The sequence below is a fragment of the Ictidomys tridecemlineatus genome, chromosome 4 (assembly GCF_052094955.1).
Source record: "Ictidomys tridecemlineatus isolate mIctTri1 chromosome 4, mIctTri1.hap1, whole genome shotgun sequence".
Lineage (NCBI taxonomy): Eukaryota > Metazoa > Chordata > Mammalia > Rodentia > Sciuridae > Ictidomys > Ictidomys tridecemlineatus.
The window spans coordinates 208,654,402-208,677,023 of record NC_135480.1 but is presented as its reverse complement, the minus strand read 5'-3'; the positions used below and the strand labels follow the sequence as shown (position 1 = coordinate 208,677,023).

The 22,622-nt window shown below is 60.4% G+C and overlaps 1 protein-coding gene across 8 annotated transcripts in view; it reads right to left on the bottom strand.

Annotated features, from left to right (window-relative positions):
* Kcnt1 (potassium sodium-activated channel subfamily T member 1) overlaps nt 1-18,608 on the bottom strand; it is a 58,090-nt gene extending 39,482 nt beyond the window's left edge. For 4 of the 8 annotated variants that reach the window (XM_078048651.1, XM_078048653.1, XM_078048652.1 and 1 more), the window contains exon 1: nt 3,241-3,410. In XM_078048651.1, the coding sequence (XP_077904777.1) occupies nt 3,241-3,395 (155 nt within the window). In that variant the 5' untranslated portion in view covers nt 3,396-3,410. Of the gene's footprint in view, nt 1-3,240; nt 3,411-18,395 lie in introns of those variants that run through there. The other 4 variants (XM_078048658.1, XM_078048655.1, XM_078048656.1 and 1 more) reach the window with 2 other exon arrangements.
* Between the last annotated feature and the right edge of the window lie 4,014 nt (nt 18,609-22,622).

Genomic DNA, 22,622 nt, shown 5'->3' with positions numbered 1-22,622 from the left:
AGAGGACAGGGGCTGGGGAGGACCAGAGGAGGAGTGGAGGTGTTGGACCTGAAAGGGCTAGCTGAAGGCAGACACAGAGGTGTCCCTGGTGAGACCGTGGACGGAAAGTGAGTGCTCGGCTTCCCAAGGGATCAAAGTGGGGCTGGGGAGGGCTCCTGAGGGTGCTGGCTGGTGGGAAGGTGGTGGGCAGGCAGGGCCCAGGGCTGTCCTGGGGAGTCACCAAGCCATGGGGAGGCCAAGCTGTGTCCTACTGTGGGGCAGACTTAGCCAGGAGCAGTGGCTGGTTGATCCTAAACAGCCCAGCGGGAAGCCGGCTGAGAGGCTGGAGTGCTGCCTGCCTCGGCCCTCCTGTGCACAGGGGTGGCCACCTCCCAGGGCCTGTCCTCTGTAGGAAGAGCTGCTCTCCAGCTAGGCTCAGAGGGCCTGCCCTCAGGGAAGGTCCCATGGGGACAGGAAGGGGTGGGCAGTGGCAGGGACCACTCTGCAGCCCCGTGAGCCTGTCCCTAGCCTGGTCCCTGAGCCAGGGCCTTTGCACGGCACCAGCCCCCAGCCCCCACCCTCACCCACACTAGGCCCCACCACTGGGCTTTGCACGGAGCCCTGGTGTGGAAGTCTGCGGGTCTCTGCAGCCTGCCCTCGAGTCTGCCCCTGTGGGCACCGACAACCAGCTCTCAGCCTCTCCTTGGCCCTCAGCCCAGCCGCTCCCCCTCTACCTAGGACCTTTCTCACACCTGTCCCTGGGACACCCCATCTTTTCCAGGGCTCCTCTCCCTGGCCCCTCCTCCAGGGGTCCTCCCCTTGGCAGTGCTCCAGGCCCCTAAGACTCCTTCTGGGAGCTCAAGACCACTAGGGCCCAGCTCCCCAAACGTCTCAGGCCCAGACTCTCAGTCTGCCCTACTCCTAGGACCCCACAGGGCCTTCCAGGACACTGCCCCCTCAGACCCTGTGCCTGCTCTCTGCTGCCACCTATGACTAGTCACCTGTGGCCACAGCTTCTGGGCATCCCACCATTGGCCTGAGGGAGGGGGCCATCTCCCATGGCCTCCCCTCCACGCCCCCTTTCCTGCTGGGTCCACATGGGCACAGCTGAGGTGTGGCCAGCCTGCCTGCCCATGGCTGTCCCCACCTGAGCCCAGCAACCTTGGTGCTTGGACATGTCCCTCCTGAACCCTGCTGCCTTGGTCCTGAGGACTCAGAGGGGCTGAGGGAGACGGGGGGTGGGGTAGGGGGGACAGTGGGACTCCATAGGGGCTTCAGGACAGGAGTGAGGCTGGGAGCCCGCACCTGGGTCCAGGGAGTGGGGTGGGGGATAGAAGGAGCCCTCCTTCATTGGGGCCCTAGGAAAGTGCCAGAAGGAGGGAGGGGCCTCTCACCCCAAAAACCCGGGCAGCTCCTTCTAACCCCCCACCCCTCCCAGATGAGGAAGAGAAGCAGCAGACTGAGTTCCAGGGACAGCCATCTACGAGAGGGCAGTGCATCAGGGGCACCTTGGACGTGGGGGCAGACACCTCAGCCCTCTGTGGCCAAGTCCCTGGGGACAGTGGAGACCTCCTTCTGCCTCACTGCCTTCCAGGCAGTGGGGAGGACCGAGGCTCCATGGCCCTGGAGATGGCCCAGGCATGCAGGATGGGGCAGCCGCAAGAGCTTCAGCCGACAGCTCACTCTGGCAGGCACCCTCCTCCCTGTTCTGGGCTCGCCTGAAATCTACACCAAACTTCCTAAAGCACAAATCTGTCAAGTCCTCCTCTGCTCAGGAGCCTGCCTTAGCTCCCTACTGCCCATCTCCAGAGCAGGCAAGCAACCTGTGACCAGCACTCAGGGAAGGAGGCTGCAGAGCTGCCAGTGGGGTGCTGGCCTGTCCCAGAGGTGTGACCCCTCCCTTCTCCTGCCCTACAGAAAGAGCCTGACAAGGACCTGTACCTGAGGTCTTCTGGGAGATAGAGAGGCCAGTGTAAAAGGGCCAGCATTGATGGTCCACTGGTTCGTGGGAGGCCAAGCACAGGAGTGGGAAAGAGGGAGGTCTTCCTGGGGGAGGTGGCCTGCGGCCCCAGCTCCCATGCTGCGCGATGGGCTCAGAGGCAGCCTGGGCAGAACCTGCCAACCCTGCGGTCCACCCCTGGCTGGGGCCAGGCTGGCTGTGAGTAGAACTCCTGAGATCACTGGCCCCCACAGCATCCAGGAAGAGGAGGAAGAGGAACCGGCCCCTGGGGCCTTGGCCGGCACTCACACCCTTCCGCCCAAGAGCTACCCATTAGCAGCCCAAGAGCCTCGGCTGCACACTTAACCTCAACAGTTTCTTCTGGCAAATGGGAATACTGAGGGGCTGCCGAGAAGCAGGCAATGGGTATGTGGGCGGGCAGGCCAGACAGCCTGTGGCCAGGGCCCCTTGGCCTAGCCATCTGTCAGGCCCAGCCTCTGCCAAGCCCCCGCCAGCCATGATATGCACTCCCAGGCTCTGGCCCTCACTTTCCCTCTGCCTGGAGGACCCCGCCAACTCCTCCTGCTCCTCCCAGAAGGACCAGCACCCCAGGGAGCCCACTCTGCAGCCACGGCCTGGCCTGCACCCCTCTGCCCAGCTCAGGCTCTGTGCCCACGATGTGTGCCCACAGCAGGCCAGGTCTGATTCATCTTCATCCCCCGCAGCACCAGGCATGGCTCTTGGCACAGGCAAGGTGCTGGCCAAGAATCATTGCTGCAGATGACACCTCAGTGTCCTCATCCATGAAATGGGGTGCCATGTCCCACCCTAGCATGCAGAAGGGATGGGGAGGAACTGGCAATACCCCAGGGAGGGCCTCCACCACCCTGGCTGCCCCAGGAACCAGGCCAGCAGCTGGCCCTGGGGATGCTCCCAGGGGGCTGAGGGCAGGGGCCTGAGCCCCAGCTGCATCTCAGCCTTCAGAGAACTACAGACCTGCCTGGACTGTCCCTGCTCACCTCCAAACCGGGGACCAACCTCAGGTGGGACAGGGCAGGGACCGCCTGTCACCTGGCACAGAGCCTAAGTCCACGTCCACCCCTGCCTTACCCGTAGGCCCACTGTACTCAGCCTCTAAGCGGGGTGTCTGGGGTCCGGAGGGGGGCACCTGGGTGGAGCTTCGAAGGGCAGCCCCGCGCCGAACCCTCCCAGGGCTGCGGACAGCGCGGCAGGTGCAGCGGGCTGGCCCCTGCGATGCGAGCGAGATGCAAAGCCCCTCCCGGCGGCGCGCAGCGGGGACCCAGGCCCGCGCCCGCCCCTACCTCTGGCCCACGTCGCTGCCCACGGAGCCCCCGCCGCGGGCCGGCAGCAGCGGGCTGAGCCCGTGCGGCTCCTCAGGGGCCGCGGCGCCGGCCGGGGCGCCCCCCGGGCCCGCCTTGCCCTCGGACGGCGAGCGAGGCAGCTTGGCCCGCGCCATCCTGCGGGAGCGCTCGGCGCGGGAGGCGGCGGCGGGGGCGGCGCCGGGCGCAACCATCGCGCTCCGCACCCGTCCCCCCGCGCGCCACAGTGGAACGGTCCGCGGGGGGGGGGCAGGGCGGGGAGGGCTCCCAGGCTCCGTCCCCACCAGCACGCCCCCAAGGAAGACCCAGTCCCGGGGCTCAGCCTTCCCCAGAAGTGGTGGTGGTGACTGTCCGTGCTGGGAAGGAGGAACCGTGCAGCTGAGACCTGGGCCCTTGGCCAGGTACCTGGGGAACAGGAGTACTGGAGAGGGGAGCTAGGCATCCTGGTTGGTCCTGTGCCCACATCTCGGCCCTCCAGGGGTCCTGAAACCTCAGTCTAATGCCCAGATCGGCCAGCCCAGAGCTGTACCCATCCTTCAGCTCCTGGCCTGCCCAGGTGAGGTGGCTCCAGCTCCCTCACCAGGTGGGAAACTGCTGGTGTCTCCCGTGGGCACTCAGCGTCCTCCTTCCCCTTCTTTCCACCTCCAGAGCTGTCAGGGCACATCTCAGGGGCACTCAGCTGTTGGCCCCCGCCACAGTGGGTGCTGGACACGGGATCCATGGGGCATGAGGCAGCTACCCACATGGAGCTCTTGACGCCCTTCTGGGGCGTGTGAGGCCCACCTCACCAAACACAAGGACGACCTGCCAGGGACATAGATTCTTATCCATTTTTTGATGTGGAAAGACTGAAGGAGGAAGTGACTTCCCCAGGAGCAGGAAGGAGCGCAGCAAAGATCCGGACCCAGGACCAGCTGATCAGAGCAGCTCTGTGTGGCCATGCTGTGTGGCTTTTCTAGCTCCTCTGTCTCACAGACAGGGCTCCAGATGACTTGCCCAGGCAGGTAACTCTGTAGGTATTGGTGCTGGGAGGTCCGGCTTGGCGTGGGAGCTCTCAGAGTCACACCTGCCCAACCCAGGTGGAGGGGCTCTCCTGGGCTCCCGGGCCCTCCTGAGCAGCCCACACCCCAGGCCAGGAGCTCCTGCTTGCTGGGCCCGACTGTGAGTGCCAGCAATCAGGGAGCATACAGGAGATTTATGGTAGAGAAGTGGGCTTCAGTTCTTCAGGTAGTACCAACCTGAATGGGGGTGGCCTGGCCCACCCACACTCACCAGGAGCCCTCATGAAATGGCCTGCACCACCCCCTCACCCCCAGAATCCCCTTGGCTGACCATCTGTCCCCGATTTCATGAGTCTCCATGCACATACTCTGCAAAAACACAAGAACCCCAGGACTCACGTCACAAGGAAGGAGCACCCAGAGAGGAAGGGTGGGTGAAGTGCCAGCCTCGGCCTGGCAGGCAGCAGCCTGTTTCTTAACATGCCATCGGGGTCAGGTGGGCTGGGCCCTGTAGGGAAGCTGAGGCACGGGCTACTACCACAGGGGACCCGCATCCTGGCTCTCCAACACCTGCCCAGGCCCAGATCACATGGAAACCACTGCTTGGTTTCCCAGCAAAGGCTCAAACCTGGGCTCCGTCAGCCTGAGGGGAACAAGCAGGGGGAGCTCCCCACCGCCCTGGGAGGCACTCACAAACGGAGGTGCCCCTTCCTGAGGAGCCCCTTTCTGAGGAGCCGAGCAGCTATGAGGAAGGAGGCCAGAGGTCTCCCCAGGGCATGCTGTTGAATGAGACCGCTGATGTGCACAAACAGATCATGCAGGCCACGGCGCCTGCACAACCCGGGGCCATGCACACAGCACTGCAGTGAGAGAAAGTGCCTGCGGACATCAGGGGTGCTCACAAGGCACCCCAGGAGCCAGGGGAGGGCGCAAGAGAGGGCTCAGGGCTTTGGGGTGTTGTTTTCACCCTGCATCCCTGAGCAATGGCAGTGAGCCACATCTGGGAGGCTCACGCAAGCCACGTCTGCAGAGCGTGGCAGTGGAGATGCGTGGCAGCCTGTCCCCAAGGGCCAGCCTGTTCTGCCCACACAGACAGCTGACCTTTCCACTCTTGTTTTCTGAGTGCAGGGGTCTGCCTATGCTGTTGGCATCCGAATCCCAGGGCTAGAGAGAGGTGACAGTTGGGAGGAGGACACCAATATTTTGTGGTGTCAACCAGTGACAGGGGTGGAGGAGCCTGTGTCCCAGGTGGCAGGGGGACCTCTCAACTTGTTCCTGCACCATGTGGGTGGGTAAAGTGGGTTTATTTTGGAAATGACAGTCCTCTCTTGGCAGGGTCCAGTGGCTGTTTCCTGTGTGGAGAGGGCAGACAGTCCTTTACACATGCAGTGCTGATTCCTGGCTCCTTGGCCTCTGGATACAGTTGAGTGACCCACAGGCAAGACGCACAGCCCCGAGCAAGTGAGGTGGGAGGGCGGGCACTGGGCTCCCAGGCTTTGGGTCCTTGGAGCGTGGACAATCTTGAGCCCTCAGAGTGTCTGCAGAGCATGGGAGTGGAGATGGGGCAGATGTCCTGGAAGCCCCAGAACAGATGACAATTGCCCCTTTATGAGTGTTAAAGACAGACAGGTGCTGTGAGCTCCCCGCATGAGGGCTGGGGGGCACTGGAGCTGGTGGAGGACACAGCCTCTGGAAGTGGCACTGCCGTTCTTCCCACAAGACTGGGTGGGGAGGGTCGAGCTCAGGTAGGGAGAGGAAGGAGGGGCACCTGGGATGGGGAGGACAGGAGCAGCACAGAGGTGGATCAGGATGTCCATGCTGAACCCTCACAGGGTACCTGCCAGAGGCCTATCCTGGGGCTGCCAGGCTGCAGAGAAACTGTCTGGTTACCTGCTCAGTATGGGAGCTGAAGCTCTGGGACAGATGGGCTGCCTTGTGGTCCAGAGGAAGTGAGGAGGCCGGGTCCCTGTGTGGCACATCTTCAGGTGGGAGGTAGGTGTGTGGGCAGGTGTGGTATCTACAGTGGGGCAGGGGTGACCGCTGCCTCAGGAGCCTCCCAAACCCAAGCTGATAAACAGACAGTGAAAGCAGTGATCAAGACTCAGAAGCCATAAGGGCAAGCCAGTGTCACAGATGTCCCCAAATACTGTTGGGAGCCATGTTGGGAAGTGTGGGCAGTGACCCCCCTTCCTGGATCCTGTCCTCAAGGTCAACCTGAGACAGCCACAGCATCCTGAGAATTCTCTCCCTGGGGAGAGGCAGCCAGAGGCTGTTCTGGCCTTCCCTGTCTTCTGGCTGGGGAGCTGTCTAGGCCAACCCCCAGAACAAGGCGACACCCTCAGGCTGCCCTCTGGGGAAAGAGCATGGAGCCCTAGGACATCTCCAGCTGTGTGGCGTGGTTCTTGGGCAAGGACATTTCACAAGATCCTAGGAAACGGGGCAGATGGACACTCAGACACACAGCCCTTGCCCATGCTCTGGAGCTGTGGGAAGTGGTGAGGTCACACACAGGCTGGGGCACAGGAAAGGGAACAGGAAGAGGACACAGGGGCTGGGAGGTGGAAGAACCCACTTGACCATGGGGGATGACCATGGGCATGTGTGGCCCAGCCACATGGGGATCCCTTGGCCTTAAGCAGGAAGGAGCGTCCGACAGCTGCGCAATGTGGGTGAGCCTTGAGGACATGGCGCTGAGAATGGGGCCTGGCACAGGACAGTGCTGCAGGGTTCCACCTGTGTGACGACTCCGAATCACCAGGCCAGAGACAGGAAGTGGAGTGGAGGGTGCCGGGGATGCGGAGTCAGTGTCTATAAAACAGAGTTTTGGTGACTTGGAAAGTGGGAGAGTCCTGGGGATGGATGGTGGAGGCGGCCGCGGCACCGTGCGGACAGGCTTCACACACGGAATGTCCTCTCGGAATCGGTTTGCATGGTATATTTTATGCCACGTGTATTTATCACACTTAAAACAGATACGTTTTTAAAAAAGAGAGAAGGAAGGAGGAACAGGAAGAGTGGGTGAAGGAAGGAAGGAGAGAAAAAAGAGAGGAAAGGACTAAGTGGACTTCAAGGACAGAGAACCTGGTCATCGGTAAAGCCCACGACCAGGGCAGAGGGAAAGTCTCCTCCAGGCTTCCGGCCCAGGTCGGCTTATGAGGGCGAGTTTCAGTAAAAAGCAGAGACAGAGAAGTCTGTCATCTCTGCAGACTGAGGAAGGAAGGGAGACTGCAGGACCCGGAGGCCTTTGGAGAGCCAGGCGCCCTCCAATTACTACTAAGTGAGTCAAGACTAGCAAGAACCTTAATCAAATTAAGGACCTTAGTAGATGACTCTGCACAGCAGAGGCAGACATAGAACCCGGGACTTGAGAGACGGTGGAGGACTCTATCTCAAGGGTCCTTGTGCCCCAGGGCAGAGGCTCCAACAGGCTTTAAGTATTTAAAATCAATTTAGAAAACATTTAGAAACATAATGATGTAGCAGACAAAGAACTGTGTACTGAGTTCCAGGAAAACACCACCCAGATATTGACCCTCCTACATCTACTGAGATTGAAGGGCAAAGAAAGAGCTCTTAAGGATATAAGATGGGAAAACGGGTCACCCGGGAGGGGCAGAGCCATCTGGCTTTGGGTTTCCTGGGGGGCTCTAAACACGAGGGTCCAGGCAGACCAAACGCTGAGGACGAAGACAGTGAGATGAGGAGTATTGTACCCAGCCAAGATATCATCCAGGTCCACAGACACAGGACTGTTATACCCAGCCAAGCTGTCACCCACGTCCACAGACAGGGGAGATGCCGCAAGTGTGGAGCAACGCACGACATATGGCACCAGCACAGATGCCCTGTTTGAAGGAAAAACAACCTTGAAGGTGAAATGCACTCACCTCAAAGAAATACCCAAGTAAGGAACTCCATAGTGAAAAATAACAGTGATTGTGTGTGTGGTCAGCAGGAACCTATGTAAGTGGATTTACAGCAAATGTTAGATAATTATGCAAAGTCTGGTTACAGAACAGATTGTAACAATTTAAAACCTTGGTGGAGTAAAAAGAACAATATAATTAGCAAACATTGGGGGTGTGTAGGGTGTTGTCGTCCAAAATGAGGATGCTCTAAGCTGGGAGTGAACCACACACTATCCCCATTGGACGGACAGTCCTTGGAGACGTCTCAGCAGGGAAGGTGCCAGGGCACAGAGAATCCCGTTTTGCTAGAGGGAAGGAAGTTACAGAAAGGAATGGGGTCATGTCAAGGGCCAGCAAAAAGCCCCCTCTGGCCAAGGAAGGACAGCTGAGCATCAGAGGGAACACTAGACAGGGTGGATATATCTCCTCTGGCTGCTATAACCAGTTGGTTCATTGCCACAAAATTAGTGGCTTAAAACAACACACACTGGGGCTGGGGATGTGGCTCAAGCGGCAGCGCGCTCGCCTGGCATGTGTGCTGCCTGGGTTCAGTCCTCAGCACCACATATAAACAAAGATGTTGTGTCCGCTGCCGAAAACTAAAAAATAAATATTAAAATTCTCTCTCTCTCTCTTTAAAAAAAAACAAAACACCACATTTCTCATCCGATCCTGGAGGTCAAAAATCCTGACATCTGCGTCAGCAGGACTGAGGCTTCAGTAGAGACAGGCGTCTGCCCCTTCCAGAGTCAGGTGTCCACCTGTGCTCACCCTCCTGGGCCCCTTTCCCTTCTGTCCTCGCTGGCCTCTGCTTCTGTCCTCATGTCTCCCCTCCAATTCTGCTCTGACCCTCCTGCCTCCCTGGGAGGGCATGAGGCCTGACTGCCCAGAGAATCGCGGGTCACACCTCGTCAAGGCCCTCCACCTAGTCACATCAGCAGAGTCCCTTCTGCCACGTTCAGACTCCCGGGCTTCCAGGATTAGCTCGTGGTCATCTTAGGGTGCACTTTTCAGCCACCACAGATAGCAAGTCTGTGTAACTCTGTGGGTCAGTACGTGATGCTCCGGGAGACAAATCCAGAAAAACCCGCTGCTGTCCCAGGAGAAGCTGCCGCGAGCTTGGCCTCCCGTTGAAGAGAAAGGGTGGGGTGTGGCCGGAATTGGGCTGTGGGTGTGCGCCTGGCCCTCTGATGAAGGCGAGGGAGAAACAGAACCAGGCAGGCACACCCTGGGCCCAGGAGCAAGGCGGGTCAGGCAGTGGTCAGACAGGGCTGAACCCTCAGTAGCAGTGTCCTCAGACCCAGGTCGGGGAGGCCTGGATGTCTGGGTAGCACCTGCTCACCCTGAGGTGAGAAGGCACATGTGTTGCTGCCCAGGGGACCCACTGGCCACCTCTAATGGGGACACATGGGCAATACATGGGTCACAATGACATCTGCAAGGTTCTCACACCTACATCAGGCAGACCAGGCCAGCTGGGCCTCAGGACCAGCGTCCACTCCAGAGGGACAGTGAAGTCAGAGGAACAGGCTCTGGAGAAAATAGCCTGGTCAGGGTTCTCCAGAGGACAGAACAATAGGCTATACGTGGCCCTCGGGCGTCCAGGGGGAGTTGGGTAAGCGAAGCAGCTCCTGCGATTATGGAGACTGACACCCTGACCGGCTGGAGGCCCGGTGTGCTGGTCAGGGCTCTGTGCAGGTCCAGAGCCTCCCCTCTGGTGGCTGTGTCTGCTCTTCTGCCTATTAAACCGGCCCCACCTTCCCCGAGGTCCCCTTATGATGTCATCTGGAAAAGTCTGCCCAGTGCACCCTGGTGACCATCTCTGCCTGCCTCTCTTCCACCACGGCGCCACCCCAGCCCTCTTGTAAGGAGACCTTGACTGCATCTCAGGCCCATCTCAACCTCAAGAGGCTTCACTAAATCACACCTTCAAGGTCATACAAGGTCACAGCATCAGGTTCTAGGGGTCAGGACATGGGCAATGTGAGAGTTAAATCCAGTGGCCTGCGGGGAGTCCCAGGCAGACCCCACATCCACTCCAGAGGGCCCAGCTGGATGTGAGGGGCTGGGTGTGGGGTAGCACCCACATTGTAGGGCTGGGTATGAGGAGAGAGGGTGCTGCCTGAGCCTGATGCTGCACCTCCCTCCAGGGGCATTACTTCACTGCCCGGCACGGTAGGGTCCTCTTGAGGGGACACAGGACTGGGCTTCCTCCCCACAGCTGGGCCCCTCTGGGTCCTGGTCAATCTTGCTGGAAGAGGCCCCTGCAGAACAGCCAGAAAACTCCTGGGGAGGGGGAGAATTAGTTCCAGCAGTGAGGCGGGGGCCAGGCCTCTGGAGGCTGACCAGGGTCCTGAAGGGTCCAGCATGCAGGAGAGCTCTGCCTTCTGGGGTGACATCACTTTGTCTTCCAACAGTCCCTGAGGGTGGCACTCACTGAGGGGCCCATGGAGGATGGGGTGGAAGTGTGGATAGGGACAGAGAGGTGGAGCTGGGACAGAGCCTCCACCGGCCTGGGGTTTGGGGTGTGGCCCTGCCCACATCTGGAGCAATGGAGCCTGGGTAGGGGGAGCTCCGGGGCTCAGACCCTCACCCCACAGCCTTCCCAGGGCCAGCCAGCTCTGCTTCTATGGGGACTCCTGTCCCAGGTGTCTAGAGGGACCTGAGACCCAGGGAGGGCTCCTGGGGCCCTGCCAGGTTGGGGCCTGCTCTGGAGGGGCTGGTCAGCCTGTCCTGCGCAGCACAGAGCTGTGGAAGGAAGCTGGGGTCCCACATCTGTCCTCAGCCTCTCTGCAGCTCCTTCCACTCCTTCTCCCCACCCTTCCTGTCCCCTCCCCCAAACCCACGCCTCTCCTCAGCCCCTTGCAGGCCCTGGGGTCGGGGTGCTCAAGGTTATGGGCCCTCCCCTTGGCTGCAGAGTGGCCTCCCTCCTGGGCTCTCATGGGGGTCAGTGTCAGGGAGGAGGTAGGGTCCCTCCCACCCTGTGTCCTCCCCATGCTTCAGGCTGCTCCTGAGGTGGTGGCCCTCGGCCATCGCTCCTGTGAGGGGAGCCTCCTGCTGACGGCTGCTCTGTCCCCTCCTCCAGCATGGAATGTCCCTTCTCCTTGTCCAGCTCCAGGGCTGCTGGGAGGGTGGGCCTCTGGAGCTTCCACTTCCCAGCAGGTCTCCAGTCAATTTAGGGCCACCCAGGAAAACAGCCCACCCAAGGATCGGGCATATTATTAGCAGACCCCCCCCCAGAGCTGGCTGAGAACCCCAACCCAACAAGAGCTGTGAGACCCTGCACAGGGCACGGCACAGCCGGCTCCCCAGCCCTGTGCTGGGACCTCACTGGTAACCTGAGCAGGGGCAGGTGCTGGACCTCCAGGTCCCCCCACACACCTGTGCACTCTGACAGGAGGTGTGGTGCCTGTTGCCTAGACAACAAAGCACCATGCTTAAGTGCCTTCAAACAACAGGGATCTGTTCTCTCCTATTCTCGGGGCTGGAAGTCCAAAATTGAGGGACCAGCTGGTGCTCGCCAGTCCAGCTCAGCAGCTCCTGGCCGTGTGGCTTGAGCAAGGTCCACCTGAGTGTCTGCCTGTTATCCTCCCAAGTGGCTGCTGTCTGAAGAAGTCTTGGAGTCCTGTCTTTGTATGTATAGCTAATTAAAGGCCAGCATGTGGGGTGGGGGGCTCCTGATGACTGCTGGGGGTGCTGCGCACAAGAGGTTCTCTCCAGGATCCAGTGGAAACCCAAGTTCAAGTCGTTGTGGCGTGGCAAGCAAGGTGATGGGGTTAGAATGGGGTTAGATGTGGTCCTGAGGTGGGCCTCGGATGGGACCAGCACCCTGGGAAGGAGATCAGTCTGCCCTGCCCCCCGCCCCCATGAACACTGGGAGGAGAGATCTCTGGACTGCTGGCACCTGCTCTGGACTCCCTGCCTTCAGGGCTGTGCCCAATAAATATTTGCAGCGGAACCCGCTCCCCGTAATCTGTGGAGGAGGCCTGAGCAGAAGAAGCCCTAACGTGACCCTCCCTGTTCCTGTGCTGCATGCACCAGCCTGGAACGTGTGGTCACACCAGAGGAAGCTCATGGAAATCACCTTCTGACAGCCAGATGACCATGGTCTCTGTGCCTTGGGGGATGCTGGCTCCCCCTGGCTGGGCATCTGGGTTCTGCTTTATAATGAATTTGGGAAGAATCTGATTTTGAGTCATGCCTGTGAGTCTCTGGGGTGTGGGCTAGGGGAGGAAGCCATGTGCCTGGCTGTGCTGGCCCAGGGGGCCTGAGGAGCAGCACACACAGGGAGAAACACCTACCTTGCCCTCTCAGCGTTTCAGGGTGCCCTAGGGCCTGGGTGTGGGGAGCCAGAGCTGTTTCTCATTTCTTGTGGTGGAGACACTAACATGGGATCACGTGGAGGCCAACATCCTACCTCAGTGAAGACAGCCCCCAGGAGATGCCCAGTGCCCACTTCCTCCTGCTGTCTCTGTGACCTTGGCCCTTGTCCTTCTGCTCACTCCTGGCCTCCTGGGGAGGAGCAGTGGCCCAAGCCTTGGAGTTCTTGTGAGGCAGGAGGAAGGTGTGAACTGCTCTGGAGGCCACACCTCCACAGGAAGGCCACCTGGCCTTCTGTTGTCCACCCTGACTCAGGGCCCACCTCTGAGGCTCTGCTTCCTGCTAAGGACCCCAGGGGGAGTCCCAGCCCCACACCCAGCTGATGGGGAGGGCATATCAGGCTGGATCCAGGCAGTGGCTGGGACAGGCGCCACGTGTCTCACTCAGGACACCTGAGAGCACACAGAACAGTCCAGATCTGTCCTTTTCTGGTTCCATTATGCAGACAAAGGGTATCCAGGAGAGCACATATGACACCCTGGACCAGTTCCCGGAGTCCACACAGGTGGACCCTCCCCTGAGAGCTCACCCCAACCTCCCCTGGGCCCACTGGCCAGGTCAAGACCACCTCCCTAGCAGGCTGCATCCTCTAAGGCCTACGGGCTTGCACTGGTCAGGCCCCACCCCAGGCAGGGCGAAGGGAAGGGCTGAGGTGACCTGTGGCAGAACCACCAGCTCAGCCTGGCCTGGAAGTTAGGCCTGTGCAGGGGGAAGGAGGGCCCCAGGCAGAGTTTCAACATAACCTGGGGAGACCACACCAGCTGGCATCTCCCTGAGCTAAGCAGCCCTGGGGTGGACACATGCCAGGGAGGCACTGCCAGCGAGAGGACTAGGGTCAGGGACACTCGGCCTGCTCCAGGGCTACCTGGGACTGCTGATCCTGCCCTGGAGTCTGGCTGGCACAGGTGGGTCACCATCACACATGTGGCTGTCCTCTGCTGCGACAGCTCCTGTCTCTCGTCCACTGGTCCATGTGAAATCCCCTCACTGCACATGTGAGTTCCAGACAGCTCAGCCCAGGGTGCTGTGGGGGTGGATGTCCAGTCCCCGTGGGGTCCCTAGTCCAGGAGGAAATGCCTCCCAATCTGCCTGTCCTTACCTCCCTCTGCCCTCGCCCCCAGAAGATCCCGGCCTTCTCCTCGGGCTTCTAAACCCACCACAGTCCTCCTGGATGCTCAGCTGGCCCCACCCCCACCCCAGCCAGGCCTGGCTGTGTCCTCTCCATCAGGCTCCTCGGTTTCCAAGCCCTGGCCATGCCTGACACAGGTACTTCTCTTGTGGGAACCCAGGGACCAGCTGGCTCACCAGGCACCCCCAGAAGGGGCATGGGGTACAGGTACAGCCCAGCCCACCCCCAGCATCCCAGAGCACCCTCAAAAGACAGTCGATGTGACCCAGATCTACCACACAGCTGCCGGGGCCTTCAGGGCTGGGGGTGTGGCTCAGCGGCAGAGCGCTTGCCCAGCACAGGTGAGGCCCTGGGTTCGATCCTCAGCTCCGTGTAAAAATAAATAAATAATAAAATAAAGGTAAAAAAATATATAACATTAGAAAAAATTAAAAAAAATAACAACAGCAAACTTGAGCTGGTGACCTCTGGGGAGCCTAGGGCCCATTCTGAGGTCCGGATAGCTGGCTGCTGTCCTTAAGGGGCCGCCCAGGGGAGGCAGCCTGAACGGAGCTCTTTCTAGGGAGGCCCTGGGGCCCTGCTCTGGTGGAAGATGGGCTGGGCCTCAGGGCGGATGCTGGTAGGCGTCAGGAAGGGGGGGCAGGAAGGGGGTCCTGGGGGAGGGCAGGCTGATGGCCCAGAGGGGCAGGCAGGCAGGCAGGGATGGGTGGGGAGGGCACTTAAGGGACAGGCCTCCTGCCTCACTTGGCAGGCACTTGGCAGGCAGCCGGGCTAATTCTCCCCACTCACCTGGGCCTCCCTGGATGGTTCTTCCCCGCCCTGCTCCTAACTGCTCAGTCATTAGCAACCAGAGGTGAGTGGTTCTGAGGGCCTGCTGTCCCTAGGGACCCTCACTTAAGTCCTGCTTGGAGCCCTGGTAGGGCCTCAGCCCTGGGGAGGGGCCTGGCTCTGTCCCATGGGGCGGCCTGACCCACTGTGGTGCTGTTGGCCTGGGAGGGCCTAGACCCTGGAGGACTGACTGTGGCTCCCTACGCTGGGTCCCTGCCTGCTGGTCTGTCCACAGCTGCCTCCTGCAGGGCTCTGTCCTGACAATGCTGGATCCTGCCTGCCTTCCCATTTCTCATCCGTGTGAGAATATTTCACTTCTCCTCCAGAGAAGCCAGTCCAGATGCTCAGCTGTCAGAGGACCACGGGATGCCAGGCTGGGGCCCTGTTGGGGCCACGTCCACCCTCAGGCCTGCTCGGGCATCACCCTGCAGCAGGCTGCTCCACTCCAGGACCCTTGGAGATGGGGTGGGGATCTCTCCTGGGGTTTGGCCTGGGGCAGCACACAGGCCAACCCAGCCAGCCCAGGGCAAGCCCCCTTCCCTGCATGGAGTCTGTTCAATGGGTTGGGGGGGTGCGTGCGGGTGCTTCTCTCTGCTGGCCTGGCCTGCATTCAGAGGGGGACCTAACCTGGCTTCCACTGGGGCTTGGGTGACACTATGGGCTGGGCCCATCCACCCCTGGCTCTTCTACTCCATTTTTTTGACATTTTGGAAGAAGGGCCAGTGGTGCAACAGCCCCTGTCTGCCTCCTGTGGAAAGCCCGTCCCCTCTCTTCTGGAGACCAAGTGGGCAGGGCAGAGCTAAAGCCTCATGTCCACACTACAGAGCAGGAGTCCAGGCTCTCAGAGCCCACCTGCAGCCACACCTGTAGCCACCAAGGCCTTTTTACAGCCCTGCCCCACTGCCCCCTCAAGCTGCCCCTTCCGGGGCTGTTAACCCACTCTGCAGGAGAAGGAGCCCAAGTGCCACCAAGGACTGTGGCGCTCACTTACGTCTCCAGGGCATACAGGAGGATTGCTTCTAGACAGGGAGCGGGCCTGGGTCTCCTAACACTGCCTCTTGGGTCCTGGGAAGGGGCAGAGGCTCCACAGCATCCAGTCAGCTTCCACTGAGTGCCGCTCCCCAGGAAGCCCCAGAACGTGGCCTGGTGGGTGAGTCTACCGGGGCCACGTCAGTCCCTTGTAGGGGAAGCTCTCGATCCTGCCCCTCACCGAGCTGTGTAGAGCCCTCAGTCACCTGGGGAGAGTGGCCTGGCGGCTCTGCCTTGTCCACGTGTGGTGGCTGTGCTCCCACCCCCCACCCGCAAGGCCAGCCTCAGCAGTGGTGACTCACTGCACATGGCTTTACTCCGCTGTTGGAGAGGAAGCCCACAGCCCTACCCGCCTGCCCACAGCCTGCTAGGACTCGGGCCTCTCCCCACAGAGCCTGCCCGGCCCACAGCGGGGAAGCCGGGGGCAGGCAGAGAGAGCTTGCGCAGCTCACAGCTTCCCCAGACCCTCCTGGTGGAGACCACCACCCTGGTTGGTCCCCAATTTCCTGGCTGCTCCATCTCTGCATATCACCCTATGGCCTGCAGCCCCAGAACTCGGCCCCAGGAATCCTACCTGCTAAAGCCCTGGAGAGCTCCTGAGAGTCCCTGCACACCTGTGCTCTTACAGGTAGGGCAAGTGGGTACCTCTGGGCACCCAGGCCCCTCAGACTCGAGTCAGCACTCCCTTCCCATCCTGAGAAGCAGCCTTTCTGTCTCCTTTCCTCACTGTGGCCTGGCTGTCACTATACCTGTGGGTCCCTGGTAGGCTAGCACATGTGCTCCCCAGCTCCATCCCTTGTTTTAGGAATCAGTGACAGTGCATGAGGTGGGGGAACAGCTCTGGGGATGCCAAAGGCAGATGAGGAGAGGAGGACTGAGGCACTTCAAGTGCAGTGGCCATCAGGGCTACCAGGCCCACTTCAGGGACCTCCAAGCAGACACCCTACCCTTTGGCCTGGGATTTGTGCTCAGAGCTGGGTGGGGAGGGTGTTGCTGCAGATGGGGGCTCAGGTGACCACGGGACCCCCATCAGGGCAGGTCTTGACCCCCTCGCCATGCTGGTTTCCTGCCTCAGGGACCTCTAGCTAAATGGGGACCATTTCAGAGTCTGGGGGTCATGAGAATGGGCAAGGCCATACACCCGCCCTGTAGCTGTTGCCAAACTAGCCCCATGGGACAGAGACAGCTTTAGAAAAACGGGAAGTGGTTCCAAGGGGTGGCTTCCATTGAGGGAGCTGGTGCTCTGGCCTCAGTGAGGGCCACATCATGCAGTGGACATGCTGAACTGCACTCGGGGCAGACCTCATGCTCCACGCAGTTAGCCATGATTAAAGAGTCGTACACAGGTCTAGGACTTGGGGATGGGTTCAGTGGCAGCTCCCTTTGCCTGGGCCAGGAGGGGAACCTCTGTCACCTCCTGCAAAGACAGAGGGGCACAGCAACACCAACCATAGTCACTGACATCCATCTGATGGTCAGGAGGCCCGTGCACCATGTGGGGAGCCAGAGCCATTTCCTATCTGACGTTGGAGGTCCCCCAAGTCTCCCATTTTCCAGAGCAGGCACCCAGCGGGATGGGGCTGACTTAGCAAGATGTCCAGTGCACAGATTGGGCCTGGGGAAGCCCCGACTCTCCCCACATGGGTCCCAGGAGGGCAGGAGTCCCCAGTCAGGAACACCAGAACCAGCACCTGCCCATCCCTCCTGCCCAAAAAGGAAGTTAAAACTAATCTCTTGTTCAAGGCATTTATTCTAGGTGGGTTCATTATGTGCTGCAGCACTTAGTTCAAGAAGGCAGGAAAACACTGACTTTCAAAAGCACCTCTGCAGGACTCAACCCCTTGCTGCTAAGTGGCCGAAGACTTTGGGATCGATGTCTCCTCTGGCTCTAGGTGTTCAATGCAACCCAGCACCACTGGAGATCCAGGGGATGGTCTGGCAGGACATCCCTGCAGCAGGCCATGTGATTTTTAGTCACTTTCCCCAAGTACTGGGGGCTCCTGACACACAGCGCCTGCACACTGACCCTGCTCATGAAAGCAATTTCCTCCTTTGCTGCAGTCTCAGCAGCTTATTCTGACAGCTCAGTTTGTGCCCTGATAATCTGCAGCCCTGAGCACTTCATGTGCTAACTTAACAATTGCACTGTTCAGGGACCACAGCCGTGTCCAGGCTGGTGAGTGAGCCCTGAGGAGAGTGCGGAGCCGCCCAGCGCACACTGGAAGGAGAGGCTTCCAGTCCTCTGCTCGCAGGCTGACAGCACCTCCCTTGAGGCTGGCAGAGCTGGAGTGCTGGGTGTTTACCAAAGACAGCTATTTGGGGAACAGGGGAGGGAAAAGCAGCATTCTTCAGCTCCCTGCCAGCCCCTCAGCTGCCGCTCCTATGGACCCATCCGGACCGTCCTCTCCTCAAAGACACAAGTTCATTTTGCTTTTTCACACGGAAGAGAATCTAAGGTGAGGGAACATTGTCACTTTGAATGTGTGACTGCGAAATTGCACTCTGTCCCCCAGTGAATAATTAATAATTAATAAGTGAGCACAGCCTGAGTCTGGAGGACACTAGTTCTCAGCCAGACTGCCGCCTAGGCCCTGGCTGGACTCCGGCTTCCGCGGAGCAGCTCTGCTGGAGCTGGGGGCAGGCACCAGGAAGCCAGGGACCCCCGACCGAGCTCTAGGCCGACCCCCAGCACCGAGCATCCCGCGTCCTGCTCCAGGGGCCCTCCCCGGACCTACTCCCCCTCTCCGGCGCCCCGAAACTTCCCGGTCCCGGAACCTGGAAAGTTGCAGGGCGCCACGGCTGCGGGGGCGCTCCGGATCAGCACCGCGGACAGCTCCGCGCGGCCGGCTGCCCCCGGCCTACCTGTCGTCGTTCTGGAAGGACTGGTCGCCCAGGAGCAGGTCCCGAAAGCGGTACCGCGGCGGCAAGGGCAGCACCTCCGTGTCCAGGTCGCTCATCTTGGGTCTGGCGGTGTCCAGGAGCACGTCCCCGCAGCCGCCGTCCTCGGCGCAGGGCCGCCTGCGGGCACACGCCAGCGCCCCCTCAGTCGCAGGGCGCCCTCGCGGACGCGCGCAGCCCCCGGCCCCGCGCAGCCCGGACGCCGCGACAGCGACCGACCAGGGTGGGGGCGGGGCGGGGCGGCACCTGCAGGGGGCGCGCGGAGGAGGGGGCGCGGCCGGGCTGGGGAAGTTTGGAAGGTGGGACAGATCACAGCCAAGTCAGGGCAGGCTCTCACAGCTGCCCCTGGTCCCCCTGGGGCTGGCGTGGGAACCCTTCCCTTCCCTGGACCCGGGCCAGGCCGGCCCTCCCCCGCCACAGCCTGTTCCAAAGCAGGCTGCTCAGCCTTCCTTCATGGTCCTAGCTGGCCTCTGGCCCGCAGGTCTTCTCTGGACCCTCAAGCTGTGCAGGGCTGGGTTGGTGAACCATCAGGAGGCTCAAAGGGCTCTAGTCTGCAGCCCCCTGGAGTCAAGCAGATCAGGTCAGGCCCTCTGAGTCCCAGGCTGCCCTGCCAGTGTTGTCATACTCTGGGCTCAAAGAGACCCTGCCCAATCACCCGAGTGACAGACACCTGCCAGTAGCAGACAGGGGTGTTTGGGGCAACCCAGGTACATAGGAGGGTCCCTGGTGGTCTGCAGTCACTGGAGCCCTGGCAGATTTCCTGCCTCAGTCTCTACATCCAGGAAGGTTTTGCTGCAGTTACCACACGCAGCCCCTGGGGCAGAGGCCAGCAGAGCCACCCTGGTTCCTAGTTCCCAGCTTCCTGGGACAGCAGCCCCCTGGATATTAACACCAAGACCTCTCTGCCCCCCAAGCCAGAGGGTCACCAGCCACCTGCAGCATCCAGCAGGCAGGCATGTGTGACAGCCAAGGGGCCCGGTGCAGGGGCATGAGGGGAGATTCAGCTTTGCCCCTGGGCTCCTCGTCCTCTGGCATGAGCTGAGCTCTCAGGGGATCAGACCCAGGTCATCCTTGGCACTGTCCCTCCGCAGTGGGCTGCAGCATGCAGGAATTCTCCCCTTTCCCTGCAGCCTCCACCTGCCAGGCTGAGCAGTGCTCCCACTCCCTGGCTGCTCCTAGAGCAAGGGCCCCAGGAAGGGCAGCCTGGTTCTTTAGATGGCCTGTTCCATAGGTTGCAGGCCACGTGACTGGCAGGAGGGCAGAGTACCTGGAGAGTGCTTTGCCTGAGGCAGGTGCAGGGAGATCTGCATGGGCTCCGTTCTGGCTCCCTGGGCAGTGCTGGGAGGCTGGGCTCCAAGGAGGCTCACCTGGGCACAAGGTCCAGAGCACCTGCCCAAGCTCCCCACCCCCAAGAAAGCAGGCAGGTGGGCCCCCCGTCCTCTGGTGGCTGGGGGTGCTCAGTGACCATTCCAGGCACGGCTACAAGTTGTAGGCACCAGCCTGACACCCTCTCCTTGTTTCTCAGGTCACAGGTCAACCTCAGGGATCTGGCAGCATTTGAAAAATAACATTTTCCTAATTGCATCAGCGTGGCTGCCTGTTTTCCTTAGCCACAAGCGGGCTGGGCTGCAGGAAGTAGCCGCAGGTGGGGAAACACGTGGCTGAGGGGTGGGGACTATATGCTCTCTGTTTTGCCCCTTTCTTACTGAAAACCGTTTTCAATGGCAAAACCCCAAAAGACCATCGACTCCTCAGGAACTGCTGCCTGTACCACCCTACCTCTTGGGTACGTTGGGTTTTCCCTCCTGGCCTCAGGTCCAGCCTTGGAAGTGCCAGGAAAGGGCACAAGGGAGGGCCTGTTTGCTCCAGGGGCATAGGCAGGTGGGGCAAGGAAGTGCACTGGGAGGCCCCGCCCCCAGACATGGCTTGGGAGAGCCAAGGGTGAGCTGCCCTTGTTCCCTTGGAATGCTGTTTCACACCGGAGTGAGCATCGGCCCTGGAGGCGACCCACGGACTCCCTGGCATCCTGCCTTGTCCCCTCAGCAGAGCCAAAACTCCACATGAACATGATTGTTTGCCATGCAGGCTGCGGGCCAGGGTCCCCAGGGCCTCTTGGAAAGTCGCCCTTGTGGGAGGACATAGCTCCCCAAGTACCGGGGCATAGAGGAGACAGCTCACTGAGCACCAGGTCCTGGGTCACATCAGAGAGTTTTGGGGCACATGGGGGTCGCAACCCCCATGTAGAGCTAGTCCAGGTACAGCAAGAAAACAGCTGTGGCACAGCTGCCAGGACTCTGGGACCTATGCCTCCTGTTCCCCTTCCTGCTCCTTCCCTGTGTGACCCAAAGGGACCTGGAGGATGTTTGGGCCCTGAAATCACACTGCTATCCTTCTGTCCTTAAGATGGCTGTGCCAGCAAATTGCCAATGTCCACAAGAATTCTGTGCTTTGGTGGCTTTGGGAGAAGCCCACTTCCCCCACCTTCTCTCTATTCTCTGAACAAGGTGTGGAGTTCAGCCGTAGGACTGGCTGGCTCCCGGAGACACAGTGGAGCCAGCAGGACAGCACCCACTTCCAGGCAAGCTGGGGCAGCCAGAAACCGCAGGTAAAGAATTCCCAGCCCCTCTCAGGGACTCTCCGGGACCCAGGGGGAGCCAAGGGCTCTGATGGCATGAGTGTGACTCAGTCCTGGTCCATGAATATCCCTCCCTGGGGATTGTGGAGCAGAGGAAAGGCAGCAGCAGGAGGTGCTCCCCCAGTGCCTGGCACAGTGGTGCTTCATCTACAGCAATTCTCAGTTTGAGGCTGAGTTCTGGTGGGCCAAGTCTGGAACCCAAGAGAATCAGGTCCCTAGGATGTCTGTCCAGGTCAGGGGGAGGCACCTCTGGGGAGCTCAGTCTCAGGATCCAGCCTATGGAATGCACCCAGAGGCCAAGGGTGAGCAGGGCAGCCCACAGCCCACTGTCTGCAATGGAAGCCCTCTGGTGCCCACAAAATCCTGGGCTCTGACCATCTAGCCCATTTGGCAGTTGTGTCCAGTGCGGGGCACTTCGATGAGCCAAGTGGCAGCACAGAACCTGAGGCCCCTCCCTGGCCAGGGCTGCTGCCTCCCTCACACAGGGTGAGGACACTTGGAGTCACAGAGCCTAGGGGCTTCTGGAGGTCTCTCTGGTGGGATCCCAGTTGGCCTGGCTGCAGCTATACTCCTGCCTCACTGCACGGCCTTCAGGCACCCGAAGGGGACTCTCCTAGGGCCAGGACTGCCTCTTCTCTATCCCTTCCCCTCTCTCCCCTTGGTGGTCAGGGAAGCAGCAGCAGGGCTGAGGAAAAGGTGGTCAGAGACACCTTCCCTCCTAACGGCAGCAGGCACTCCTCACCTTAGATGGGGAGCTCGGCTGCCCGCTGCCTGTGAAGGACCCTTTGCCTGAGGACTGAAGGAACAGATCACTGAGCCCAGGAGGGAAGGAGCGGGGGCTGTGTTCTCGGCTGTCATGATCATTTACTTGGAAACCCAGGAGGATCAGATGAGAAATGACTAGAACAAATAAAGGCCTCTGATTCAGCAGCCCAAACCAGGGCACCCACAAACCAAGAGCAGGAGCATCCAGGAGCCAGAGACACTGCTGGGGAAAGGTTCTGCCACCAGGCGGCAAGGTGCAAGAACCCAGGACCTGCCTGGTTCTGCCAGGACTGTGCGATTCCCTGACGGCTGGACTGGGAGCTGTTGGGAGGGGCGGGAGCCATCATGTTCCCGTGGGCCCAGTGGTCATCCTCCAAATGGGCAGTTAATCGACTCCCATCAAGAGCATATCATCATTTCCCCAGAATCTAACAAATGTTTCAGAAACTCATGCTGAAGAGTGAAAGTGCAGCAGCAGCTGAGAGGATCCTGAGAGAACAGAGTGGGCTCCTCCCGCCAGCCATGTGCACCATGGCACGCACGGACATCCTGGCGGGGCTCTTGGGGGGGTGGGCTGGCGTAGGAAATGACAGACAGCAGTGGAGCACAGCTGAGTGCCCTTGGCCACCCCATCTGCATGGGGATGCGGGTGGAGAAGGGGGCATGGTGGACAATCCTATCCTAGGGGTGAAAGCCGTGGGACCAGTCCTGGTCTGACTTCGGTAGTGGCCACGGGTCCCACGGGGTGGGAGAACTCTCTTGCTATGGAGGAGCCGGCAGAGAGCCTCTGC